At 43.5% G+C, this 24,392-nt stretch overlaps 3 protein-coding genes across 8 annotated transcripts; 2 read left to right on the top strand and 1 right to left on the bottom strand.

Moving 5' to 3' along the window:
• Nucleotides 1–1,036: 1,036 nt before the first annotated feature.
• LOC108618947 (ceramide synthase) lies at nucleotides 1,037–24,237 on the bottom strand. 6 transcript variants are annotated; one of them, XM_018015182.2, is made up of 5 exons: nucleotides 24,175–24,237; nucleotides 21,891–22,549; nucleotides 2,122–2,584; nucleotides 1,731–2,060; nucleotides 1,037–1,635 (listed from the first exon to the last, which is right to left on the bottom strand). In XM_018015182.2, the coding sequence occupies exons 2-5, from the start codon at nucleotides 22,331–22,333 to the stop codon at nucleotides 1,447–1,449; spliced, it is 1,425 nt and encodes a 474-aa protein (XP_017870671.1). In that variant the 5' UTR covers nucleotides 22,334–22,549; nucleotides 24,175–24,237; the 3' UTR covers nucleotides 1,037–1,446. The 6 variants fall into 6 exon arrangements, with proteins under 6 accessions (XP_017870671.1, XP_089332279.1, XP_089332277.1 ...); XM_089476153.1 differs by having other exon boundaries at nucleotides 24,155–24,211; XM_089476151.1 differs by having other exon boundaries at nucleotides 24,044–24,184.
• Nucleotides 9,700–10,951, top strand: LOC108618949 (uncharacterized). The gene has a single exon (XM_018015187.2). It carries the CDS (start codon nucleotides 9,700–9,702, stop codon nucleotides 10,657–10,659), a length of 960 nt encoding a protein of 319 aa, XP_017870676.1. The 3' UTR covers nucleotides 10,660–10,951.
• LOC149268032 (uncharacterized) lies at nucleotides 12,306–15,747 on the top strand. Its single transcript, XM_089476150.1, has one exon. The coding sequence runs from the start codon at nucleotides 12,703–12,705 to the stop codon at nucleotides 15,481–15,483; it is 2,781 nt and encodes a 926-aa protein (XP_089332276.1). The 5' UTR covers nucleotides 12,306–12,702; the 3' UTR covers nucleotides 15,484–15,747.
• Nucleotides 24,238–24,392: the final 155 nt, after the last annotated feature.

Genomic DNA, 24,392 nt, shown 5'->3' with positions numbered 1-24,392 from the left:
TTTGGTTTTCGAGTCGTTTCTCAATTGAACTACTTATCTAATACGGAAACACGCACATACTATATATGCACACATACACATCAATATATATGTATATATATATACTCTTGCATATGGGTAACGCACTTGTGCTCGTTTGGATTTTGTAAGCTCTGTTGGAATTTGGAATATACATATATATTCATTCATACATATGTATGTATATTCGTAATCGAAACATAAAATATTTGTGCTCTGGCCATCAAATCTAATTTGATGGGCTGCGACATGTGGAAGATCATATTTCTGTAAAGATCTTGATGCATGGTTCAAATATATAGTAGAATGTATACATATATATATTTATATAGTATTAGAATAACTCGTGCAGCTCGATTTTGATTTTATTTTCTGTTCTGTTTTGGATTTCCTCTTATCACATTTACTCTACACATACACATCTCTCTCTCTCTCTATTTCTTTCTCCCTCTCTCTCTCCCTCACTGACTTTCTCTTTCTATACATATACATCTGCTTAGGTACGCATGCCTCGGCCAGCCGAGTTCTATATATAATTTCTTTGATTTCATTTACAACATTTCATTTAATTTAACAGCCAGTTTAACATGTGGTTAAACAATTAACAGGACATTTAAGCTGACTGAAGGCAGCTGCCAAATGTGACATATACATATACTCACATATATATATATATATATATAGGAAAGTTTTATGATTTATAAAGTAGCTAGCTGCCAGTGTTGCCACATCTTCAAATATTTAACATGCACTATAACAGGCACCTTAACTATATATGGCTTGATCAATAGATGGGCATTACAATCTTAGCTATTAGCAACGTTTTCCTTTCACTTCTTCTTCTTTGTAGAAGATAGATTACAACAGTTACATAAATTTTTACTTGATTTTGTTTGTTTTTGCATTTGGATTAGTTTTTGCCTTTTAAAAGTAAGCAACATCATTTTATTTTGTTTTAATTTTTCGTTTCGTTTTTCAATTTTTTTTTTGTGTTTTGCTTTTTATCGTTTTTGATTTGTTTTTGTTTTTGTATTTGTTTGTTTGTTTTTTTTTTTTTTTTTTTTTTTTTTTTTTTTTTTTTTTGTTACTAATGTCTTTAAAAGTTAGCAATTTATATATATTTTTATAAGTATATATAACTAAACAAGTGTCTCTGGCTGGGATCAGGCTGTCTGTTGTTTTTCTAAAGCTAACAAAAAGCTCTGCCCGAAAAGCTTTACTCAAAACATTGTGTAAAATTAACTGCTGCGATTCCTCATGTTAAATAGTTAATAAACAAAAGCAAGGCGTGTGCAAGTGGTGTTGCAAAAACAAAACAAAAAAAAAGTGTTAAAATACATTAGTTAGATGTATTAATAGCTATGCAGTTGGGGCCGGACTTCTCTCCTCTCCTCCTCAATTGCATCTCGTCAACTTTAACAATTCGCACTACTTCTGCTTGCCATTGCTGGTGAGGGTGGCTAGCGTGGGTAAGGGCGTGGGCGTGGCCGTGGGCTTCGGTGAAGCTGGAGGCGTGGGCGTGGGCGTAGGCGTGGAAGTGGGCGTGTCTGTCAGGGCATTCGCCTGCGGCTGAGTGCCAAGAGCCGATGGCTGCTTCCGTCGCTTAGGCAGAAAAACCTGTGAAAACACATGAAAATAAATGAGAGCCAACATTATCTATCTCTCTCTGAACAAAACGAGAGAAAGAGAGAGAGAGCAGGACAAGTACATACCTTAAGTGCACCCATAAGCATTAGATAGAACCAGTAGAGTTGCGGCAAGAACAATATGGCAATGCTGATGAGGCAACCGCGCGGCAATCCGCACATGGCCGACCACATGGAGGCGGCATCGATGGCCAGGCTATAGCGCCACATGACATATGGCCACATGCAGACGCGGCAGACAAAGAACGTGACCAGCATCAGGAGTCCATTGACAATATACACACGCGAGTCCTTCAGGCCCATCGTGCTCAGAATGCTGCGCAGCGAGACAAACGGCGTGGAGAACTCCATCATGAACATGTAGCTATAGATGCAATGTCCGCCTCCGCGTATATACTGAAAGCAAGGAACAGTATTACGGCATGCTTATATGTATATAATTCCATTCGATGCTCACCGTCACGACCAGCAGTCCGAAGGTGCCAATGAAGACGTGATGTATCATCATAACCGGATGCGTCAGCACATACTTCAAGAAGTCCCAACGGCCATCCTTGGGTATCTGGACACAGGCGCCATCATAGTCGCATATCTCGTGCGGAGTGCTCGGCGTGCTGCCGTTGTTGTTGCCACCGCCGCGGTCGCCTCCACCAACGCCGGCCTTGTCGTAATACTTGCGGGCATGGCCATTGGTAAAGGGCTGGGACTTGGTCAGGCGCAGCAAGTGCAGCTTGTCGGCAATCTTCTGGGTGTGCACCTTGTACATGGACCAAATGTCGTACATGAAATAGGCGGTGCCGAACCAGCCGTATGCCTCCATTAGAAAGTGCGAGGCATACACAAACGACTTGCTGCACGTTGACTTGCAGACGATCAGACCCACCAGAAAGGAGAACGAGGCCTGGATGGCCGAGACGATTCTGTAAAGAACAAAGAAAGAAAATCCGTTAAAAGAGATCGAAATGGTTGGACAGAGATGAGTTAGCAATGGAACAAACTCCGATTTAACAGAGAGCTGTTAGTTTACAGGGCACTGCAATCAGGCTGTTAACTCAGGCAGTAACAGAAGTCAAGCACTTTTAGTAGGAAAATTCTGATCGAGGAATATTTAGAGGTGCCAAAGCTTAAATTCACGTTGATTATAATTACATACAATTTTCCAGAACGACTCGATTAACACCAACACAGAGATACAGCAAACAGGCAGGAAGGAACAATAAACCAGAGGTAAATATGAGAGCAATCGGGAGACATGAGGAGTTACTCAAATACAATTTTCAAGAGGGCTTCTTTTTGTAACTTTTTTTTATTCAATACCCTTTCTCACAAAAAAAAAAAAAAAAAGAAGACGGATCAATATTGTTCACACTAGCTTTGGACACATCGAGCGTATATTACTTAATGTGTGCGAAGCGTTGCGATTTACTCCAGCTGGACGACTTGGTTCTCAGCACCTCCGGCCGTAAAAGAGCGTGGGCAGACATTTCTGTCTGAGCTGCTGCAGACGCAGACCGCCGGAGGTGGGCGCAATGACAATCGGCTCTTCGGGCAGCCGGCGCAGGCAGCAGCGACGTCTCGGATAATTGTCCTCACCCAAGTCCTGAGTGTTGCCCATCACTTTGTGCGGAGAGCAAGGATATGACAGTCTCTTATAATCCGGCTCACTATCCTCATCATCGTCGGAGGACGATGGTGGGGGCAAACGGCATTCGGCTGTGGGTGGACAACTGTTGGTGCTGCAGCCGCGGCACTTATGCTTAATCTGATCCAGCACAGTGGTCAGCGTGAGCGACATATCGGTGGTGGTGGTGCCAGGAAGATCCGTATTCTTTATGTTGGTAATGTGACGTGCGGGCGTATAATATGTGTTGAAATCCAAGTCGGAGAATAGCGACACACTCCGTGGCATTGGACGATCTTTGGCTACTCTTTTTATCCTTGGAATGTCGCCCCGCTTCGTCAACAGCTGCGAGTTAGTGGGCAAACGGCTCTCCTCCAACTTTCGCTGCTTTGGTGTCGTCTTCGTGCGTGTCGACAATCGTTTGTGACCGGTGTAGCTCTGGTGGTAAACCTTCGAGTTGCCAATATGCGCCGTCTCCTGAGTAAATGGCAAGGTGGGTATTGCAAAGAGCGATGGCATCTTCTCTGTCTCAGCCAGCGGCGATTCTATGCTCTTCGATCTTTTCGGCTGCATAAAACTAAACTTATGCGGCACGCTCTTGTATACGGATTGGGCGCGAACTATCGCGGGACGATGTTTACCGGAGTGCATGCTGAAAGAGGTAGTTCCCTCCGCCTCGGCGTAGACGGCCTGCCGATGTTCACGCGAAGGGACAATAAGGTCCGACATGTTGGTTGACATGAAATTCACATGCCGTACATCGGTCACCTGCTTCAGCATGTTGGTCAGCGGCTTCGACGCAGACTTCAGTATGGAGCTCGGCTGTGGCAGGCCAGCCTGTCTGCTGCTGGGCAACGCATAATCAATGGAGCTCTGAGAGTGGCGTCTACTTGGCTCCGGGTAGCCAAAGGACTCGCTAAAGGCGGGCAGCATGTCGCTTTTGCGCCTACCCGCCGTATGCACATATTCCACGTCTCTGCAATCGATCGTATTGTTGGCAGACATCCTCACAATTGCCCTGTTGCCGTATTCTGCGTTTATCACATCACTGGGGTTGCGTCCCAGGAACTCACTGGTCAAGATCGAGGGCGGCCGCATAACCGCCGGTTTCTTTGGACAGCGCTCCACTGGCGGGCGCTTTAATTTCTCATCGCTTGGATCTTCCGCCTGTACCGTCTGTTGCCGAACATCCTCAGAGCTGGAGAATTGTTTGCTTTTTTGAGAGTTGGCATCGATTCCGGAATCGGTAGTCACGCTGGCCCTAAAGCCAATAGGCGCGGTATAGATCTTTTTAGCTCGCTGCGAATAGGAACTGATTGCATACGTGCGTGGCCTGGGCAATGGGGCTTGACGTCCGATAAATCCCAATGTTGTGGGATTATTGAAGAGCGACTTGGACATTTGCTTTGTTGGATTCGATGGCGAGTCATTATCCTGGAACTGAACGTCGCAGCCAGAACGTGAGCGACAGTTTCTCATGTGTCCATCATTGTAGTTTTCGCTTTCGTTATTTCCGTTCTTGTTATCGATATCGTTATCGTTTTTGTAATCTCTGCCACTACCGTGTTTTCGACCCATTCGCGTGGAATTCTGCTGATTGATGTAATTCAGATTCGCCTGCTCAAGGAGCTGCCTCCATTGCTCATCGTCCAGCATCTTCACTTGATTCACCCGAAAGTGCTGAGGCGGACTAGGAGGTGGAGGCGGACGACGTGTGGACAACAGAGAATGCGCCTTGCAATGCGGGTATTTGACCTTTACCTTGGGCAACTTCAGCACCATATCGCGAAGATTTATAATCTTTTTATTGTTGGGCGACCTCTTAGAAAACATGAGATTGGGAACGCCATGGGACTCCGTCGGCTGTGCACTCGGAATGCTATTCATTTTGAGATCACCTTGCGATGGCCCCTCCACATAGTGTGTTATATTGGCCACACGCTCCGCATTATGCTCTACCGTGTCCATGGATGTTTCATTCGATATATTTGACTTGAAATCCAACACATTATGTGCACTCTGGGCAGCGCTATTCACACTCGGTCCGTTAGTCCGATGCTGCTGCGGCTGTTCAACCAAGTTTTGGTCAGTGTTTGACTCAAATACCTTCTGTGGGTATTTCTCGGCCATATTTGTCACCTGCATACCAATGCCATGGGAAGCGTTTGCATTGTACAGCCTCGCCATGCGAGCCGTATAGCTCGAATGCTGTTGCTCGTGGGGTTCGTACTCCTTGTCCGGTAGGGCCCTTTCAGCTGGCCAGTGATCATTTAAATCGGCTGATTGAGGGTCTGGGATATCTTTGGGTTGCCTGTGAGCGGGCGCTCTATTCTTGGACTCCTGGCTCTCGCATGACATGAACTGATCCTTGAGCGAAATGCTGTCATCCGAATAAGCCGAGAGCCAAGCTGAGCTCGGCGCCTGCAAATTCGTCCTATGCTGGACTGATGACAGACTCTTGGAGTAGACCGGCTCGGCTATTTGCATGGGCGTATCAATTTGATTAATCGTCCGTTGTTTCTTGCTTGGCACGGGACTGGCACTGCGACGTCTCTCTGGACTTGACCCATGCTGCTCCTTGCTGCTGCGTGTCTGTTGGCGTTGCATCAGATTTGTCGGTTGTCTGCCATTGACGCGCTGCCTCTCCGCAAACGAAACCGCGCAGCGTTTGTGGTGCGCCGTCTTGGGTCGTTTGCGTGCCACAAGATGCATTAGCTGCGAATAGTCTGTCTTGGGTACGTAGCTGGCTCGCGCAGCTTGGCTCGTCGAGTGCTTTTCATTTGTCCTGGACATCGTATTGACGAATACTGCATTAGGGTTAACTGCCTCTGGTTGTTCCGCTAACTCCTCGTTGGAAGCCTCCTCCAGCTGAACGTTTCTCGGCTGCCCCTGTGCGGGATCAGAAGTTCGAGTTTCAATTGCCGTTTCATCGATATCTGTTGTCGAGTGAGTCATCCATTCTGGCCGTTTGCCTTGGACCATCATAAATTTCTGTCTATGCGGCAAAAAAGACGGCGTGAGATTGATCTTATTGGCTGACATCCATTGAGAGCCAATTTTGCCGAATTGTCCTGCAATTGGCTTGCGCTTCAGGTAGTTGCATTTGTTCTGCACGATCGAACAGCTGGCCGACGAGTGCCACAGCGTGCCCTGTGATTGACTTGGAGTCCAGTTGCTAGACTTCGATTTGCTGGAAAAGAACGATGCACTCTTTGCTTTCTCCACTATTTCCTTTGGCGGCTCCTTTGATGGCTTTGCCTTTTTCGTTGACAGATCGTCATACGTCACGTGCTGGCGATTCATTGTGCTGAGACTGTAGAGCAAATAGCGGCCCGGCATTATGACCCGCTTGCAAAGACCCGCCACGCTACCGAGTATGCCCTTTCGCTTTGCCTTAAGCTCTGGCTCCTCCCCCATGCAGGAGCTCGTATCTTTCACGATCTTATTCTTGAAGAACCACTGCTTGGGATAGCAACAATGTTGCACAGTGTCCGGCCCGGCCTTGCTGACTCCAACAGTTGTCGACTGACTGGACACCAAAGAGCGAGCATTGAGCATAGCCTCCGACAGGAGCTCTGTGTTCGGTACGCTCGAGTCCTTTGTGTCATGGTGCGATTCTCCAGCTTGTTGCTCGTTTTTCTCTTGGCTGCGCTTCGGACAGCTCGTTTGGTCGGTCTGAGTGGGCTCTTGCTCTCTGCTCTCGCAATTCTCATCACAGGCATTCTGCTGGCATTTCGCACTGGTGCATACAAGGCCGGGACACTTGTACACTTTGCAAGTGTCCTCATCGCAAACTGGAGCATCCATGTAGTTGGGAGGCAGCTCTTCAATCGGGTCTGAGGACTCGGTATCTTTGCTATCGTTCGTGGGTCGGTCCTTCTTGGCCGGATAGCCGACGCAAGCCTCCAGTCCTTGGTCACCCAGGCAGGGTTGCTCGCACGCATCAGTCGCCGGCTGCTCGCAGCCGCAGCACGGCGTAGTTTTGCACCAACAGCGCAGGGGCACGCCGTAGAGCGGATATCGTTTGCTCATGCCGTCCTCGTAGCTCTTGAGCAGGCCATAGAATTCCGGTGAGATGCGGCGAAAGCACGCCGGATTCAGTCGCCGCTGCGGCACCTCGCGCAAGCTGTACTTCTTGCGTAGGCGTGGCAGCGGCGACTCAAAGCGGCGACACGCTGCAATGCATTCATCGCCCATGGGCTGGCCATCCGCCTGAAAGATGCAGCCGCATGACTTCCGCCGTCTCGCTCGCAGGCAGCAGCACGTCCGCTGCGGATACATGTGGCAGATCTTGCCCTTCGATCGCACCGAGAGTCCGCCCGTAAAGCGAGTCCTCTCCGCCAACGTGTCCGGCATGCAGCCCGCAACATGTGTCGGACATACGGTTATCTTATTTGCCTTGCTCGACTCCTCCGGCTCTGGCACTGGCTCTGGCTCTGGCTCTAGCTCTAGATCTAGCTCTGACTCTGGCTTGGGCTTAGCCTGCTCATTGTCCAAGGGCTGGTCACTCTGGCTAACGCGCTGGCGCTCAGCATACGGCCACGCGGGCGGATTGTGGCAGTCGCACATGAGCTCGCCCTGACGCTTATGATGGCGCTGACGCTGCAGATGCTGGCGACGTCGGCGCAGCTCCTGGCAATAGTCCAAGTACTGAATGCTTTCCTGCACCTTCGGCTCGTTGCAGCCGCATCTCTTGCAGTCGCATACCGAAGGCTTGAATTGGCTGGGTAAGTCCTCCAGTTGCTTGGTCAGCTGCATTTGCAGCAGCTCCTTCGACGTGACCTTGTCGAGAAAGACCTTCTGCTTGCGAAACCAGTCCGTGGCCAAATCGGGCACCAATAGGCGCTCCGGCTTCCCATCGTTGACCAACAGCTGCTCAAACGTCCGCTGCCCGGGCGTTCGTCGACGTGACAGCGACGTCTGCCGCTGGGAGTGCTTCTTACAGAGACAAAAGGCAAAATGCCGCTTTGCGATGCTCGAATCGCATGGCGGAAAGTTTTGCATTTCGTTCGCCATGAATCGCTCCTGGCAGCCCATTGCGCTGCTATCTTTAGCTCGATCTCGATCCCAGTTCCCAATGGCTTCCACTGCTGTGGACAGTGTCATCCCTTTAGTAATGCTGTTGCTTTGGTTACTTTTCGCGCTCCAATTGCTTTAGCTGCTGTCCAGGCTAGTCGCAACCGCCAGCTGACTATTGCATAGTAGGGAACCCTCAATGCTGAGGGCGCTCGACGATTTTGGTTAGCACTCACTGCCAATTTGGAAATGCCGAAACTTTAATAGAATTCAATTTTGACGTTATCAAAAGTCATTCGAAACTTGTTTAAAAGTCAAAGTGCTCAGGGCTTAAGTTCACAATCTGCCAAAGGCACCAACCTCATTTATGGACGACTCTACCATGGACTTTCCCAATTCTCATTTTCAGTGTCAGTCTCGCCTTACTTATCTATCTGCCCCTCTACCTCCCTCGCGTGATTTCTCTGAGCTCTTAAACATTACTTTTAATGGGTTCTGTTGGCACTAGTCATATTATTTGTTTTATATATACCTTAATATTAAATTTAGTTTTCTCTTTCCATTTCTTATTTTCCGTCTCTTATTCCATCTCCACGGTCTGTATACTCTTTCTCCTTCTCTTTCTCTTTCTCTTTCTCTCTCTCTCTCTCTCTCTCTCTCTATCTCGTACTTGCTCTCCATATAGTTGACCTCCCTTTCTTACTTGCTCTCTGTCTCTCTTTGTCCCCGGGAGTGGAATAGGGATACTCCTTCTCTCTCTTTCTATTCTCTTTCTTTACATACACTTTCTACCTCTCTGCTTATTTTGTCTCACTCTCTATCTTTCTCTCTGTTTGCTTAATCTCTCCCTCATTCTCTGTCTCTCTCTGTCCCCGGGAGTAGAATAGGGATACTCCTTCTCTCTCTTTCTATTCTCTTTCTCTACATACACTTTCTTTCTCTCTGCTTATTTTGTCTCACTCTCTATCTTTCTCTCTGTTTGCCCAATCTCTTCCTCATTCTCTGCCTATGCCTGTCTGGTCGCTATCTCTCCCTCTCCCTCTCCCTCTCTGTCTACCCTCTCTCTCGCTGTCTAGACTTCCTCTATCTTTCTCTAACTACTCTATCTCTATTACTCTGTCTACTACCATTAGGAAAAACTATAAGTCCAAATGATTAAACAAACATCAAGCTGAAAATCATTTATGATACCATCAGAGCTGCCTTTGCTTTGGATTCGAGTTTAGCTAACTTCAAGCACAGTCTACTCCTGATTTGAGTCTTTTGGAGAACATCGGACATTGGGTGCAAGTAGTATACGTGATCATGTAGCCTTTTGACTCTAATATTTGGCAAAAAAAAAAAAAAAAGAACAAAAAAAAAACTAGATCTTCGTTCGGCAACAACAAATTATTGAACATGTGCGCTCCATGCCGTGTCCACTGTTGTACCTTGCACACCGGCTGCTGTCGACCCCCACTGGAGAAACTGCGACCCGTGGACAGCTATAAATGGTTCCAGCATTGCGAAGAGCACAATTGCAGGAACTGCAAAAAGAATTCCACAGATGAGGACGATGGGTATACCTCCGATTGCGATTGCATTTGCCGGCGCAATCGTCACATTATTGAGGCCCTTAGCTGCCTATTCAAATGCTCCGTACAGTATATGGTATCGCTGCTTTTCAAATTGGCCTATCAGCAAGTGCAGCCACTGCAGCGCTTTCCGCGCGATCGTGTCTGGGATGTGATGGAGCATGTCAAAGCGCCATATACGGAGCTTAACGATTTGGAGATCTACGATAGCATGTACGATCGGTGTGGGCAACCCATCGATCCGCTGGACGCGGATAACATAAACAAGATAGTCCGGCTGATGTTTCTAAGGGAAGTGCTTACCTCCGATCAGCGTAAGTATCTGATGCGTCTGCTCCGGCAACTCAACGAGCATGCATTTTGCCCGGTGCATCTGGATCTGCTGCTCCAGACACTCCAGACAATTGACTTGAATAAGCTCGTTTGCGGTATACGCCATCAGGAACAGCTCTCGCGTCGCCTCTACACTGTACGGCAGTGCCAGTCTATATGTAAGCTATACAATAGGGTTAGCACGGTCGATAAGCGTATGGTTGCGCAGAATCGCAAGAAGCGTCGCCGCAAATTGAAAATGTCCGGCACTGATGCGCAGACTGAAGAGATAAACAATGCCCGACAATCCGTATTGAATCGACAGTTTTGTGAACGAAAACCCGCCGACAATGTCTCTGACGTCACACCGCCACGTAGCACCATCCATCGCGCTTCAGGATCGAAGCGTTACTCTAGTACGATTAGCAAGCGCCTTAGCAAACGGAATCGCCAAAGCACTCTCAAGATGTAACATTCAATGATACGAATTCATAATTTGGCAACATTTGAATCTGTTGCACAGAACAGAACAGAGAAAGAAGCCCACTACTGTAGTACTCAACCCACACACATACGTATATACGTATATTATATATATATCTATCTATATCTATATCATCATCTATCATCTTTCTCTAATTTTGTTGTTGTTTAGCATCAAAAAACGCCAAAACTGTAAAATTAATCAAGTAAAATTTCTGTGAAATTGGCCCACATAAGCTACCTTTAAATATATAAATAGTCCGTACGAAATCCGAATTAAACTGAGTTTTTCATTATAGCTTTTCAAATATGTGCATATTTATGTTAACAGTTTATTTTAATTAATAGAAGTGGAAATTTATCAGAGTACTAAAGGTCGCCCTACTGTACAAAATTTACATATGTATGTTAATTGGGTATATAAGGTAACAGAAGATGGAATGTTATTAAACGTTTTACATGTGTACCCACGATTAAGCAAATGAACCAATTTTAGTATTGTCTGAGTGTCTTTAGGTAAGAACTTTGAGTTTATGAATAGCTAGACTACGATTTTAAAAATAAACGATAGCAGTTACTTCCTTGATCAAGTCGTCAATTTACAAAGACAACGGGTATTTGAAATTATTGTTTGTCTGCCAGAAATCCACAACTTATCGTTATCTTTAGTAGATAAAATTTGTCATTGTTAGCTTCTAAGAAGATTTTTGCAGGTGTTTGAGTTCGAATCGCCTTATTTTTATGCCTTAAGTTGACAAACATAGTCACACGCATATGAAAATGAAATTGACGTGATTTTTTGAGACTGCAGCAGCTATAATACAACTAAGAGTTATATAACATTTGAGTAATTTAACAGATTGAAGTAAATAAATATTCACTTTGCAGTTTGAAGTTGCATTCTAACATTTCAGCCATTGTTGATGACAAAAGGCTGCAGGATTGAAGAAATATTTACTAAAATATTCATTTACTTGATTTCTACAGCTTTAAAGCTTTTGCAAAGCTCTGCCGGCCAATATTGAAATGGAATAACAGAGCAAAAGCCGAAGGTCTGAAGCCACTCTAACAGCACTGTTAGTTAACATTAAGTAAGAATAACTATTAACAGTGGTTGCCAGATATCAAATGCCACCACGATCAAAGGATTGCAAAGAATAGTGGGGAAATTTCAGCAAGCAAATTATAGGCATTAAGTAAATGTAGGGAAATTGCAGCTTTTTATTGATACCGGGCAATGAATGTTAGAATAATTCTAGTTGTTTTCATGCATTTGTGGGGAAATTTCAGCATTTGAATGTGGAGTAAACCATTAGTAGTAGGGAAATTTCAGCTAACATTCAATTTTTGCTCACTGTTATAGTGGGAACATTTAAGTCTTTGAATAATGGATGGGATTTGCGAATTTTATTTGTTGAAAGATGATCCACAAGTCTATAGAAAAACTAAAGTTATTATCTCTTTGCTTTAAAGAAGATTATGTGCTACCACTGCTAGTTAGCATTACTAGGCATAATAGAAGAACAACTGGGAATATGAAATTCGAATAAAATCGGTAATTTGTAATGCCACATCTATTTCTATACCTTTAAGGCACAGCGTCAAGCGGTTTGTAGAACAGGCAAATTTTTTAGATAGGTAGGCAGCTGTTACACTTCAAACCAGTATACTTAGTCCCTCATTAGAAATGACAAACTATTTGATTCAGGCTTTCGGAAATATGCTAAATTCAAAACTATAAAAAAAATAATTCAGAAATATCAGAAAAGAAAACAACACCAAAAAAAATATAATAATACAGATAATCTTTGGTTCAAATTAAAAATTTTACAAGAAGAGCGCCCATTCCTCAAGAAGAAAGAAGAAACAAATAAGAAAAAAGAAAGAAAGAATTGTATATATATATATACTTATATTTATGCATAAATATTTATATATATATGTATATAGAAGATAATCGTTTAGAATCTAATCGAGGGCCGAATACAAAAGATTTCGTATTCAAATTTAATTTAATTCAGCTAACAAGCGAATGTCTTTAGAAAGGTCGAAATTCATTGCGGGAGTCGGAGGCGTTGGCTCCAACGCCTTCTATGGCTCCATGGCCCTGGGCGCTGGCGAGGGCGCCGGTGGCCTGCTCTCCAGCGCACGGTACGGGGCGACCATGCGACAGCCAATATCGAGAGATCCCAAATCGAAAAGTGCCAAACGACGCACCGCCCACTCCAAGGCGCCGGCCATCTCGCTCACCGCGGAGCAGTTTGCGCGACGCACAGCGCTAATGACGAGCAAGGTCGTCGGCAGCCTGAACAGGGCAGCGGCCAATGCCAGCGCGAGCAGCAAGCGCCCGTACAAGATCGGACAGCAGCAACAGCAGCAGAAGCAACAGCAGCAGCAGCAGAAGCAAAAGCAGCAACAGCAGCAGGAGGTGGCGCCCAAAAAAGCAAATGCCACAGCTACGCTCAACCATCGCAGTTGCAATCGCAGCAATGCGGGAGGCGCTGACGACACCAATACCGATTCGGACTACAAGTCAGCAGGAAGCAGCAACGGCAACGGCAACGGCCACGTCTGCACCTGTCGGAGGCATGCGCCGCGCGGACGTCGGACGCTGCGAATGCGCGCTGCGCCGGCAAAGACGAAATGGCTGCTGTTGCCTCAGAGCAATTTTCGCCAGTGCAGCGAGTCCTCCTCGGAGGTGAATCAGGCGCACGATCAAAATGCGACCTGCATAAGTAGTTCCAAGCAGCAGGAGCAGCAGCACACAGCGGAGATCGCTGAGCCGATGGCGTCCATCGACAACAGTCAGTTGTCTGCAGCGCCAGCGTTGGCTCAACGCCAGAGCACCTCCAGCCACTCTGACTATCAAACGACTATGGGCGTGGCCAGCAGCAGCAGCAGCAGCAGCAGCAGCAGTAGTAGCAGCAGTAGCAGTACCAGTAGCAGCAACAGCAGCAGCGACAACTGGTCGAACAGCGAGACCTACGACACGCCGCGCACCTTTAAATGCAACAGCAAGAGCCTTAAGCTAACGTCGACGGTCATCAAAATAATGCCCGAGGTGCAAACGCGCACGCCAACGCGTGCACCAATCAGGACATCAGCCGCAAAGGCAGCAGCAAAAGCTGCAAAAGCAGCAGCAGCGGCGAAAGCAGCAAAAGCTGCAAAAGCAGCAGCCGCAACAGCAGCCGCAGCAGCTACCTCACTGAGGCCCAGCTCGCCCCACTACATGAGCAATCGGCTGCAAATCCGGCAACAGCAGCAGCAACAGCGGCAGCAGCAGCAGCAGCCACAGCAGCTGGCGACTGCAAGGCCAGCAAGGGAGCAGCAGGAGGAGCATCGAAGGAAGGCAGGAGTAACAGCGGCGCCGGCCAGCAGAGGGTGTGCGCCGAAAATCGTGCGAGTGGAGCAGCACAAGGTGCCCAAGACCATTGAGGATGGCATCGACATAAGCTATCAGCATTTTGTGTCGAAGCCTCTGGCGCGCGGCAAGAAGCCGCTGCCCATACGCTATCTGTATCGTCCGATGGTGCGGCGGTTGAATCAGGCGAATCAGGTTGCAGGAGCGCGACACTCGCGTCGCAGCAGCAGCAGCAAGAAGGGGCTGAGCGAGAGCAAAAGCGAGTTGCTGGACAAAATGGAGGAGCAGGAGCAGGAGTCGGGGCAGAGCCAGCAGCAGGGAACGGAGCTGGATCAGGAAACAGAGCTGGAAACCGAGTCGGATCAGCAACTGGAGCAGGAGTCGCAGCCAGACCAAGAGCCATCGATGCCCAAGATCAGCAGCGATAACGACATCGATGATGGCGAAACCGAGCAGGAGTCCGCCTTTGATATGCCGCCGCCAATTGTTGTGGATGTCAAGTATTTGCCGCTCATAAACCAGCTGAAGAAGCATCCGATGCCCGATCAGCTGGGCCGCCGAATTGTGGTGCAGCAGCAGCAATCGCTGCTGGCCAACGAGCAGCGCCTGAAGCAGCAGCAGCAGCAGCAGCAACTGATGCTCGAAAAGTCCGAGCTGCGACAAGCCGAGGCCGCCGAGCAGAAGGCCAAACAAATTGAAATGCTCAAGCAGCAACAGAAACTGATTGAGGAGCAGCGGCAGCTGATCGAGGCGCAGAAAAAGCAATTGTTGGCCCACGGTAAAAAACAGGTGCAGCCACGCCCCATGCTAATTGATTTCCAGCCGAATGCGACGCGACTCAGCAGTGTTGTTGGCGCCCATATCTCCTACCATGCACCCATACGCATGTGCGCTGGCTCTGTGGAACCGTCCCCAAGGTCTAATCAAACACCGTCAGCAAAAGCAAAAACAAAAGCAAAACCAACAGCAACAGCAACAACAAGGCCAACAACAGCAGCACCAAAACCAACACCAACAGCAGCAGCAACAGCAGCAGCAGCAGCAGCTGACGGTGCTGAAAGTGAAAGCGAAGATGGGGTTGCTGTGAAGGGTGCTCGGGTAGAGGTGGATGAGAAGGCGGTTATAGCTGCGATTACCTATGAGGATATTGAGCCTATTGTTAGTTCTCCTAAGACCGTTACCTTTCAGCTGGACGACGACAAGAACAGCAACAACAATAGCAGCAATAACAACACCAACACCAACAACAACACCAGCAGCATCAATAACACCCACAACATTGACAACAACAACATCAACATCAGCAAAACCAACAGCAGTAAGAACGAGATCAGCGACAGCGTCAGCGGCGGCATCAGTTGCATCAGTCAAGCCGAGAGCATCGGAAATGAGTCCCTGGCCAAGAGGCGGCGAAAGTGCAAGGCGCGTGGCAAGAGGAAGAATCGCAAATAATTGTTGCTCAACACATATGTGTATATATAGATAGAGATAAATACCAAAATATATATATATTTGTATATGAGCATAACGAATACACACATACACACATACTCATACATACATTCCAACACACACACACACACACATACATACATAAATATATAGAGGCAATGCAATTCCAAAAAAAAATACATTTTGGAATCGTATGCCCCCAACCCAAAGTTAAATTTTCACAATTCAGCTTCGATTAAAATCCATTAAATGATTTCATTTTCAGTTGCATTTTTCATTTGCACGAAATGCGGGATTATGATATTTAATACGAGTCGGAAACCCAACGCTGCGATGGATGACTTCATTAGCCGCAAATGTGCTCGTTGCCCAAAAGGTCAGGGCTAGTCAGTCTAAGGGCAAGGTCAGCCCAAAAGGAGAGCCGTACGGGCCCGTCAAGGGCCGGCCGGAGTTGAGTGGCTTTTATATAACAGTATGCGTGAATGGGCGTGGACACGTACGATTGTAGAACAGTGATAGTGAATGGTGGTGGGAGAGTGCTAACTGAAACTGTTAGCGTAGCTACTCGCAATTCGGCGTGTATAACAGTGGGTGGCATTGATTGAATGTCAGATAATAAACCGTATAACAGAATAAGGTGACGTACAGAGTACAACGCACTACCAATAGCTGATGCCCAAACATCAAGAATGCTATGAATGATGTATATCAATGTGTATAACAGTTGATCAATTTGAATAAATTATATATAATAATAATAATATAACAGCTCTACTTTGTATGTAAATAAGCATAGGGATTATGTGGGTCATCATGTATACCAGTCTGTATAACAGTAGTTAGTTATGAATAACTTCAATATAATACGGTGAATATTAAATTTACAAACATTAAGATTGTGTATAACAGCATGCTTAAATGCACCGAATATGTATACCAATATGTATAACAGTTGCTAGATATGACTGAAGTAATAGATAGCAATGGAAATAGCAATGTATACAATAGAATGTATATGTAAGTATAAATAGAATGTATATGTAAGAATAATAGTGCGGGAATGCGAATAGATGGTATATAATAACTTGTTGGATAGACAAGTTTAGTGTATAACAGAATGTGCACCTCAATTGTTATTCGATGTAACTAAATGGAGAGTACCTATATAAGAGCAAATAGTATTAGTACTTATTAGCATATATAACAGTCTGTTAGTGTGTGTGTAGACAACACTTTTATAACAGATAAGCTATGAAGCCCAATACCGAATCCTACAATTATGACTAATCCTCCCTAATAAAAGAGCTTATTTCGAGTCAGTTAAGGCTTAGGGGAACCAAAGCGGAACTGAATAATTAGAACCAATTTGGACCCGATCAAATCTGTGGCGGAATTAAGTGCCATTTGATGAAGTCAAGCAATTATTTAGCTATTAAGTGAATTACTGTGAAACTGTACTAATTGAAGCAGTCCAATTAATGAAGTTACTAAACCTGAAATGCCTAGAGCCCAATGCCTATTAATTAAAGGGAATTTAAAGGTATTTTATTTGATGAAGGCATTTGCAATAGAAATTTAAATAGGTATAAAAATAAAGTATACGTTTAACGATTATCCTAACTAGGAAAAATTGTCAGTAGAAGGGAAAATGTTTAAAGGTAATCAAATCCATCAGATATATGAGAATATTCAGCTATATAGAGAATGCGGTAGATTAATAGAATGTTCACCTATATAAATCAAGCAGTAGCAAGAGCTGACTATATGATTCACATGTTCAACTAGATTGTTAGGTATATAAGGAACGTACTTGCTAGATAAGAATAAACTACAACAAGTTCTTTTTCTCGTATATACTGGTATATCCATATGTCTAGGTTCCTATCGATATTTATACAGTGAATGCAGACTCATTATAGGGCAACTATTAGTCATTCAGTCCCAAATAAAATGCTCCTCTGTGCCTTAACACATTTTGGGTAAGAATGTTGCACAGGTTCAGGCAGGTTCCCCTGCCTTGTGTGGAGCTTATCAGATTGTCTGTCTATGGCACTCCTCGCTATATTTCGAGAATGTTTTGGAACTCAACCTTGTTTTTTTTTTTTTCTTATTTGTGCTTTTTTTTCGTGCTTACTGTGCATTTAGCCTTGAAAGTGGCGTCGCACCCCCAAACGAAAATTGGAGCGTATCGAAACGAATGGATGGGCATTCGTTCTATTTATTGAAATGGGCATTGACCATTGCCCATGGCGAATTGCTAATGAATAAGGCGCTAAGGTGTCAATATGTTCAATGACCGATCTACGCATATACCGAGCGGGCCAAATAGTTCGCATTTAACATCGATACCAATCAAAGGCAATTGTGATAAATAATGATATCGGTTACTGGGTCGTTAGGCTAGGCTTTTCAGTCTGGCCTTGCATGTGTATATATTCACACATATCTTTGATGATATATAGGAAAAGCGACAACAAATAATAGTATAATAGTAGTAATAAAATGTTATAACTATGTCTAATTTAGATTTATGAGAAAAGTCAAGGCTGGTCAAGGTACGAGGTGTGAATTGTGCGCTGCGAGCTTTTCATAAATTGCCCTCAGTTCCATTCGAGTTGTTAGTCAATAGAACTAAGCACACACCCACACACATACATACACATGCATACACACACCCACACAAACGATTCATTAGGTCTGCGAGTAGAATATGCGCCTCACAATTTCGCATATAATAGTTTCAGTGTGTTATACATACGAATATATATATATATATAATTGAGTGGGCAGACTTTTGTTTTAGCAATCGACCATAGTGAGAAGCTTATCTGAGAACGTGCACACACACACACACATAGATAGACACAGATAGACACTCGCACTTGAGCAGGGGTAAGCTCTTCTGGTAGATATTAAAATTGATTGCTAAGTGGGCAATACAGTTATTAGTCTAACGTTATTGATCGATCGATCGATCGATCGGTATGACACTTTGCACATATTGAAGTCAACAAAGGTTAAATACAATAGTTGGGCATTTAAGTATAACAGTTTTAGCAAGAGTGCAATTACAGTTGTATAACTTAATTTGGTATACAAAGAACAAGTTTTAGATATAGACCTTATAACAGGTATATAGATTAGTATAACATCTGTATAACACTAGCGAACGATGTAAAGGTTATCAGATAGTATAACACTTATAAGAAAACCACTTTTAGTTGAACAATAGAGCAGCTGACCTGCTTTAGACTGTATAACAATTCGGAAAGCAGTATAACAGCGTAAAAACTCACAGAAGCAGCTGTCAGCTGTTGAGTTTAAATTTATTTGTTTCACTAAGTGTCATACTGTTATAATTTATATTGTATAACAGTAATTGGCTGTGACCGTATAACAGTTTCAATACCACCTCATTTATTAGTCGACCGCACTCTGCTCAATTTTGTGATGCAGTCACATGAGTCGCCGTTTTTATAACACATTTTATTTTGTTGATCCCACCTCCGAATGCAGCCCTCACACCCCCTCCCACACACCCCCCTTGGCCCATACCCAAGCAACTGTGACCGTCAAACGTGCACGATGTAATCGCTGGGAGGCAACTCGAGCTTGACTCTACAGATAGAGACGCAGAGAGAGAGAGAGGGATAGAGAGAGAGAGAGAGAGAGAGAGAGAGAGAGAGAGAGGGAGAGAGGGAGGGAGGGTGGCTGGTGTGAGAGAGACGCCTGCACTGAGTCCATTCAAAATAAGCTAAGCAATTCTACACACAGTTTAATTAACACTCTCAACGACAGTCCAGAGCAGCGAACGGGGCGGGGGAGGCTGTGGGCGGGGTGCAGCGGAACCAGTTTGAATGGACGCGCCAATTGACGATGGCAATGCGAATTCGATGAATTTGATTGTTTCTATTTTTGTTCACCACATTCCTTGCTGCTGGCTGTTTCCCTTCATTGAAATGTTTATTTGTTCTCCATTTCTTCTTCTTCTTAAACAATGAACAACAAGAACAAACCGAAATTGAGCATGTTAGTAACAAGTTGGACTTTTTTGCTGATTACAAAATGAATGAAATAAATTTTGTTTTATATATACATTATGAAAAAGCAAAAAAGTTTCAGCTCTATAATCTTTCATTTAATGTTATATTACTATAGTTTAATTTTTTTAGTTTATCAAAAATATGTCGAAAAATGAGTTATTTGTTTTTGCTTTTCTTTTTTTTGGTTTACTTGAATAATTCTGAGAAGAAGTAGAACATTCATTTTTTATTTTAAGCAATTACTGTTATTTTTCAAAAGGTAACTCGTGAAAATCGGTTTAGCGAGTTTTAAAACGGAAAAATACAAGGTTATATTCAAATTGGAGCAAAAATACCAAGAAGAACCCAATAACAGGATTGGCTACAGTCTAAATATTTTAATGAATTTCTTTCGTAATGACGAAAATAATTGAAAAAATATGAAAGGCGGAACAAATATGCAATAACAAGATCAAAGCAGCTGAAACCATTTTTGCTACTCGGCAGGTGAAATCAAGAAAAATTCCACTATAATATGCTCTATACAGGTAGACAAATAAAAACAAAAATTTACTGAAAAACTCTTGGTAACTTGTTTTATGAAACAATATTTATTTCATGCAAATCGGGGCATTCGTTGATGAGATATAACTTTTGTAACCAACAAAACCTATCAAAGCCCAACCTATTCAAATGCGCCGCACTGTACATAATTAGCTTTCAATTGGAAGGCATGAAACAACATTTGAATATATGACGAGAGACGAGTTAGATTTCAAATAAGAAAATAAAAATAAACAAAGTGAATAATCGAGCTGAGTTTAATTAAAATACTCAGAGCTTCAATTGGCAATCAAAAGCTGTAAACTCACAAAGGAATTGCGATTGCTTTTGGAGATTTTTAGAGGACTGCAAAACTTTTGCGAATTCTACTTTTCCTAACTGAGATTCCATTTGATGTTTTCCTAAAACGGAAATCTCAAATAAAGGCTAAGTGCTATAATAGAGAAGCATCATTGTCATTGTTTAATAAAACATATGTATGTATATAAATACAAATATATATATATATATATATATATATATATAGTTAGTTAGTAAAGCTGTGCTTTAGAGATTGAGTTCCTTTTGGGCATAGACAAGCTATGTATTTATATATAAATAGATAGAATATATGTAATACAATACAATAGATAATGAAAATATATACTATATATATTTCCCATTTACATATCACATATATAATTACTCTCTGACTTAGGTTAGTTCAATGAAGGCCAAGGACTATTGACTCTAGCTCAACATTGCTCTCCTTCATTCTCATTCTCACTCTCTATTCCTCTTCTGCGCCTCACTCTTTGTTCCTCTCTGTTTGCTTTTCTCTGACCATGACCCGTTGTTGTTTCATCTGAATGAATTTACACAAAAAAAAAAAAAAGCACATGCAAACAATTTCAATTGGGATTGAACGCCAGAATTGAGGTCAAGTTCAATTGAAAACTTTGACTTTGACCCACGGGCCAAGGAAGATATAAAGATACCAGGACAAATACAAAATAAAGATATATATGTTAAGATATCAGAATGAAGAAGATATCAGAATTAGGACATAATAAAGCTCAGTAGTGGAGAATAATATATATTTTTTTTAAGGAAGAACAGAAAACGTTCTATTTTTTGCAGTTGTAAATTCTCATCGTTCGTTATAGGCAGCGTGCATACATATATAATTCTCAATCTAAACGGATGTCTTTCTTTCAATAATAATAATAATATTAATAATAATCGCCAATCCAGTTCATTAACTATTTGTCTAGTGATAAAGAACGCGAGAAGGTAGCGAAAGTAAATTGAGATTTGTGTTTCATTGAATGAATATACTTATGTACATATATATATGTATATGTATATACACCCCATAGGACGATGTTAGGAGGGCTGCGGATCCATTACCTCATCGATTTCACGCCCCACACATGCTGAACCGTAATAAAATATAATCGATTCACAATTCAATATTAGAACAAAAAACATATTCATATATTATCAGACTCGGAGTAGTTTTTTTCTCCCCTATTTGTACTACTACTATTTTTATGAACGACTACAACTGTTCTAATTCATTCAATTTGTTGAAAGCCCTATATTAATTAATAATATATATATAAAGTTCGACTAGGGTTAAATAGATTTTTATTCAAGCTTTCCTCAAAAGTCATTAATTAATTTATGAACGGTCTTCGGTTATCTAACGCTTTTAAAATCAAATTTTACTAACATTAAGCAATACTATTGTCCTGTATATATGAAATATATATATGAATACAATATAGTTTAGAAATAGTTTAGAAATTTCGAAGTATATATGTATATAGCTGGACTTACTTGTTGGTTATTTCGAGGACATCGGATATCATTAAGCGATATTTGTTGCGGAATTGCTGTCCACGCTTTGTCTCCAGCAGATACTTGTTGCAGAAGTCGGTCAGCGAGATGAAGTAGATGAAACCGAGCGAGGTGAGGAAGAGGCCACGCTGTAGCGTGATCCGGTCGGTGGTGTTCGGGATTTGCCACAGGCTGCCGCAGGCCAGGCTCATCGAGCCAATGGAACAGGCCAGCGAGAAGTAGCAGCCGCATCGCAGTGGCATCGGCGCTGAGGCACCCACTGCGGCGGCCACATCCACGGATTCAGCGGATGCTGCTGCTGGAGTGGCAGCAGAAACTTCTGCTGCCGCCGGAACTGACGCCGAAGGTGGAGCTGGAGCTGCATCCTTGCAGCCGCCGTTGCTGAGCAGCGGCTGGCAGAGGCTGTTGCGACGCTGGTGCATTGTAGCTGCCGCTGCTTTGGCTGCTGCTGCTCCTTCTGCTGCTGTTGCTCCGCTTGGTTGTGTTCCAGAAGTAGCTTAGAGTGTAGCCGTGTGTGTGTGTGTGGGTGTGGGTGTGTGGTTCACAACCTGTTGCCTGGACGGTGGATGCTCTGTCAAATTGATTCGGGACTTCTTTTGCGTTTCGCCTTTAGATGTTACACAATTTCATTTTTGCAGCTATAGTTGGAGCAGACAAGAAGATTACGCTAGTCAGAGACGCTGATTGACCAACAAATACTCTATATACTATATATGTACAATATAATTGTGTGGATCGTATGTGTGTGTCTGTTTGCGAGTGTGGAACGTGTGGAGCGTGTAACGTGCAGCGTACGGTGCACTGTCCCGTTGTCTGGTCGCGTTTGCTTATCAAGCAACAAAGCGGAACTCATTCCGTATGCTCATTATCAAGCAATTATCACTATCAGCGGCGACCCTAGCTTGTTGCTGCTGCTTTTCATATTTTGTATGTACAATTTACAAATACATTTGCCAATGCTGAGCATAAGTATATATGTATTTATATATACATGTATTCCCTCCCTATGTATTTCTCTTACTCTCTCTGTCTCTCTGTCTTACAATTTTACAATCTTATCTAGCACTTAGGGTTTATTAGTTTATTGCCACTTGCTTTTCTTTTTTTTTTGGATTTATCACATTTATCACATGCATGACATTTTTATCATGAAGAGCGCGCGCATGCTGTCAACAAACTGTTAACGTGCACTGTTATGCTCTCTTTCTCTCTGGGGATGTTAAGTAACATAGGCATTGATTCTCTCCACAAAGTACAAAATTCAAATGCTAATTGACATTTGTCATTGTATGCAAATACAATGCAATGCACTGCATGCTGTGCGCGTGCATGTGTGCGAGTGAGCGCACATAAAAACAAAAGTAATTCTCTCTCTTGCTGCTTTTCTCTCTGTCTTGCGCATGCATGGCAAGAATTTGATAGCTAAGGTATCAAAATGTAGGTCAAGCGCTTTGCATTGCCCAAATAAACAATTAGCACACACACACACTCATATCTAAAACCGCAACAAATTGCTTGGCCCGCACATTGTTGACCAACAATAATTGACTCAAGTTGCGCGCGCGCACAAACAAAAAATAAATAAATAACAACAATGAAAGCAACAGCAACAATTACAAATTCATGCGATTGATCGACTTTTTTCGTTTTTAAACAATAAATATACTTGAAGCACTTATTTATAAGTTTTTGTGTCACTTTCGTTCACTGAACGAGAGACGCCCACATAAACACACACACACGCATTTGCTCTCGCACACACACACACATAAACACGCAGAGATGACGCGCGCGCAGTCAACAGCAGCCGCAACCGCCGAAGCTGCTGCAGACGCATTTCACACGCACACGCAATGACCAAAGCATTCATTGATTATGCAATTCAAAGAATCTCCAATTGTCATAGCTAATTGAGCTCGTGTCTCGCATTCAAACAACAATAACAGTAACAACAGCGAGACTTGCAACAAGAGTGATCTAATCTCGGGCACGTTGCTACTGCTACACACACACATTCACACAGACATACCCACACACACGCGCGTTTTGAGTGTGGTGCATTTGCCGGCAAAGGCGTCAGCGGCAAATTCACTTGCAGTTCGTACTGTATTTTCAAAATACGTTTCACATACACTGTTTACAGTGACAATATTATTTCAAGATTTCAAACAAAAACACTTTTATTTGTACGCTCGAAAAATATATGTTTGGAAAGAAATACATAAATTTAGAAAAATACAAACAGCAGCGACGTTAAACTGACCCAGTTAGATTGAACAATAACAGCAGAGTGACAGTTGTCAGCACTGTTATGACTGGCTGTTATTCGGCACAGTTGTCTGTTATTTTTCATAGGTACCATAACAGCGATATATCGCTATTTGCGATACTTAAACATCGAACAATCTAATAACAAATTATAATTGATTAAATGCATTTAAATTAAAAATGAATTAATATTCTAAATAATATTCAGAATGT

The sequence above is a fragment of the Drosophila arizonae genome, chromosome X (assembly GCF_054131065.1).
Source record: "Drosophila arizonae isolate 15081-1271.41 chromosome X, UAZ_ARI_1.0, whole genome shotgun sequence".
Lineage (NCBI taxonomy): Eukaryota > Metazoa > Arthropoda > Insecta > Diptera > Drosophilidae > Drosophila > Drosophila arizonae.
The sequence above is the reverse complement of the archived record's forward strand: the minus strand, read 5'-3'. Positions and strand labels throughout refer to the sequence as shown.

What these genes read in the sequence shown, in the direction of transcription:
- LOC108618949 (XM_018015187.2), top strand. Translation starts at nt 9,700, where the DNA reads ATGTGCGCTCCATGCCGTGTCCACTGTTGTACCTTGCACACCGGCTGC.
- LOC149268032 (XM_089476150.1), top strand. Translation starts at nt 12,703, where the DNA reads ATGTCTTTAGAAAGGTCGAAATTCATTGCGGGAGTCGGAGGCGTTGGC.
- LOC108618947 (XM_018015182.2), bottom strand. Translation starts at nt 22,333, where the DNA reads ATGCACCAGCGTCGCAACAGCCTCTGCCAGCCGCTGCTCAGCAACGGC. An exon ending in GTCCTCGAAATAACCAACAA is followed by an intron (nt 2,585 to 21,890) that starts GTAAGTCCAGCT and finishes TGTTCTTTACAG; the next exon opens with AATCGTCTCGGCCATCCAGG. An exon ending in TGCTTATGGGTGCACTTAAG is followed by an intron (nt 1,636 to 1,730) that starts GTATGTACTTGT and finishes GTGTTTTCACAG; the next exon opens with GTTTTTCTGCCTAAGCGACG.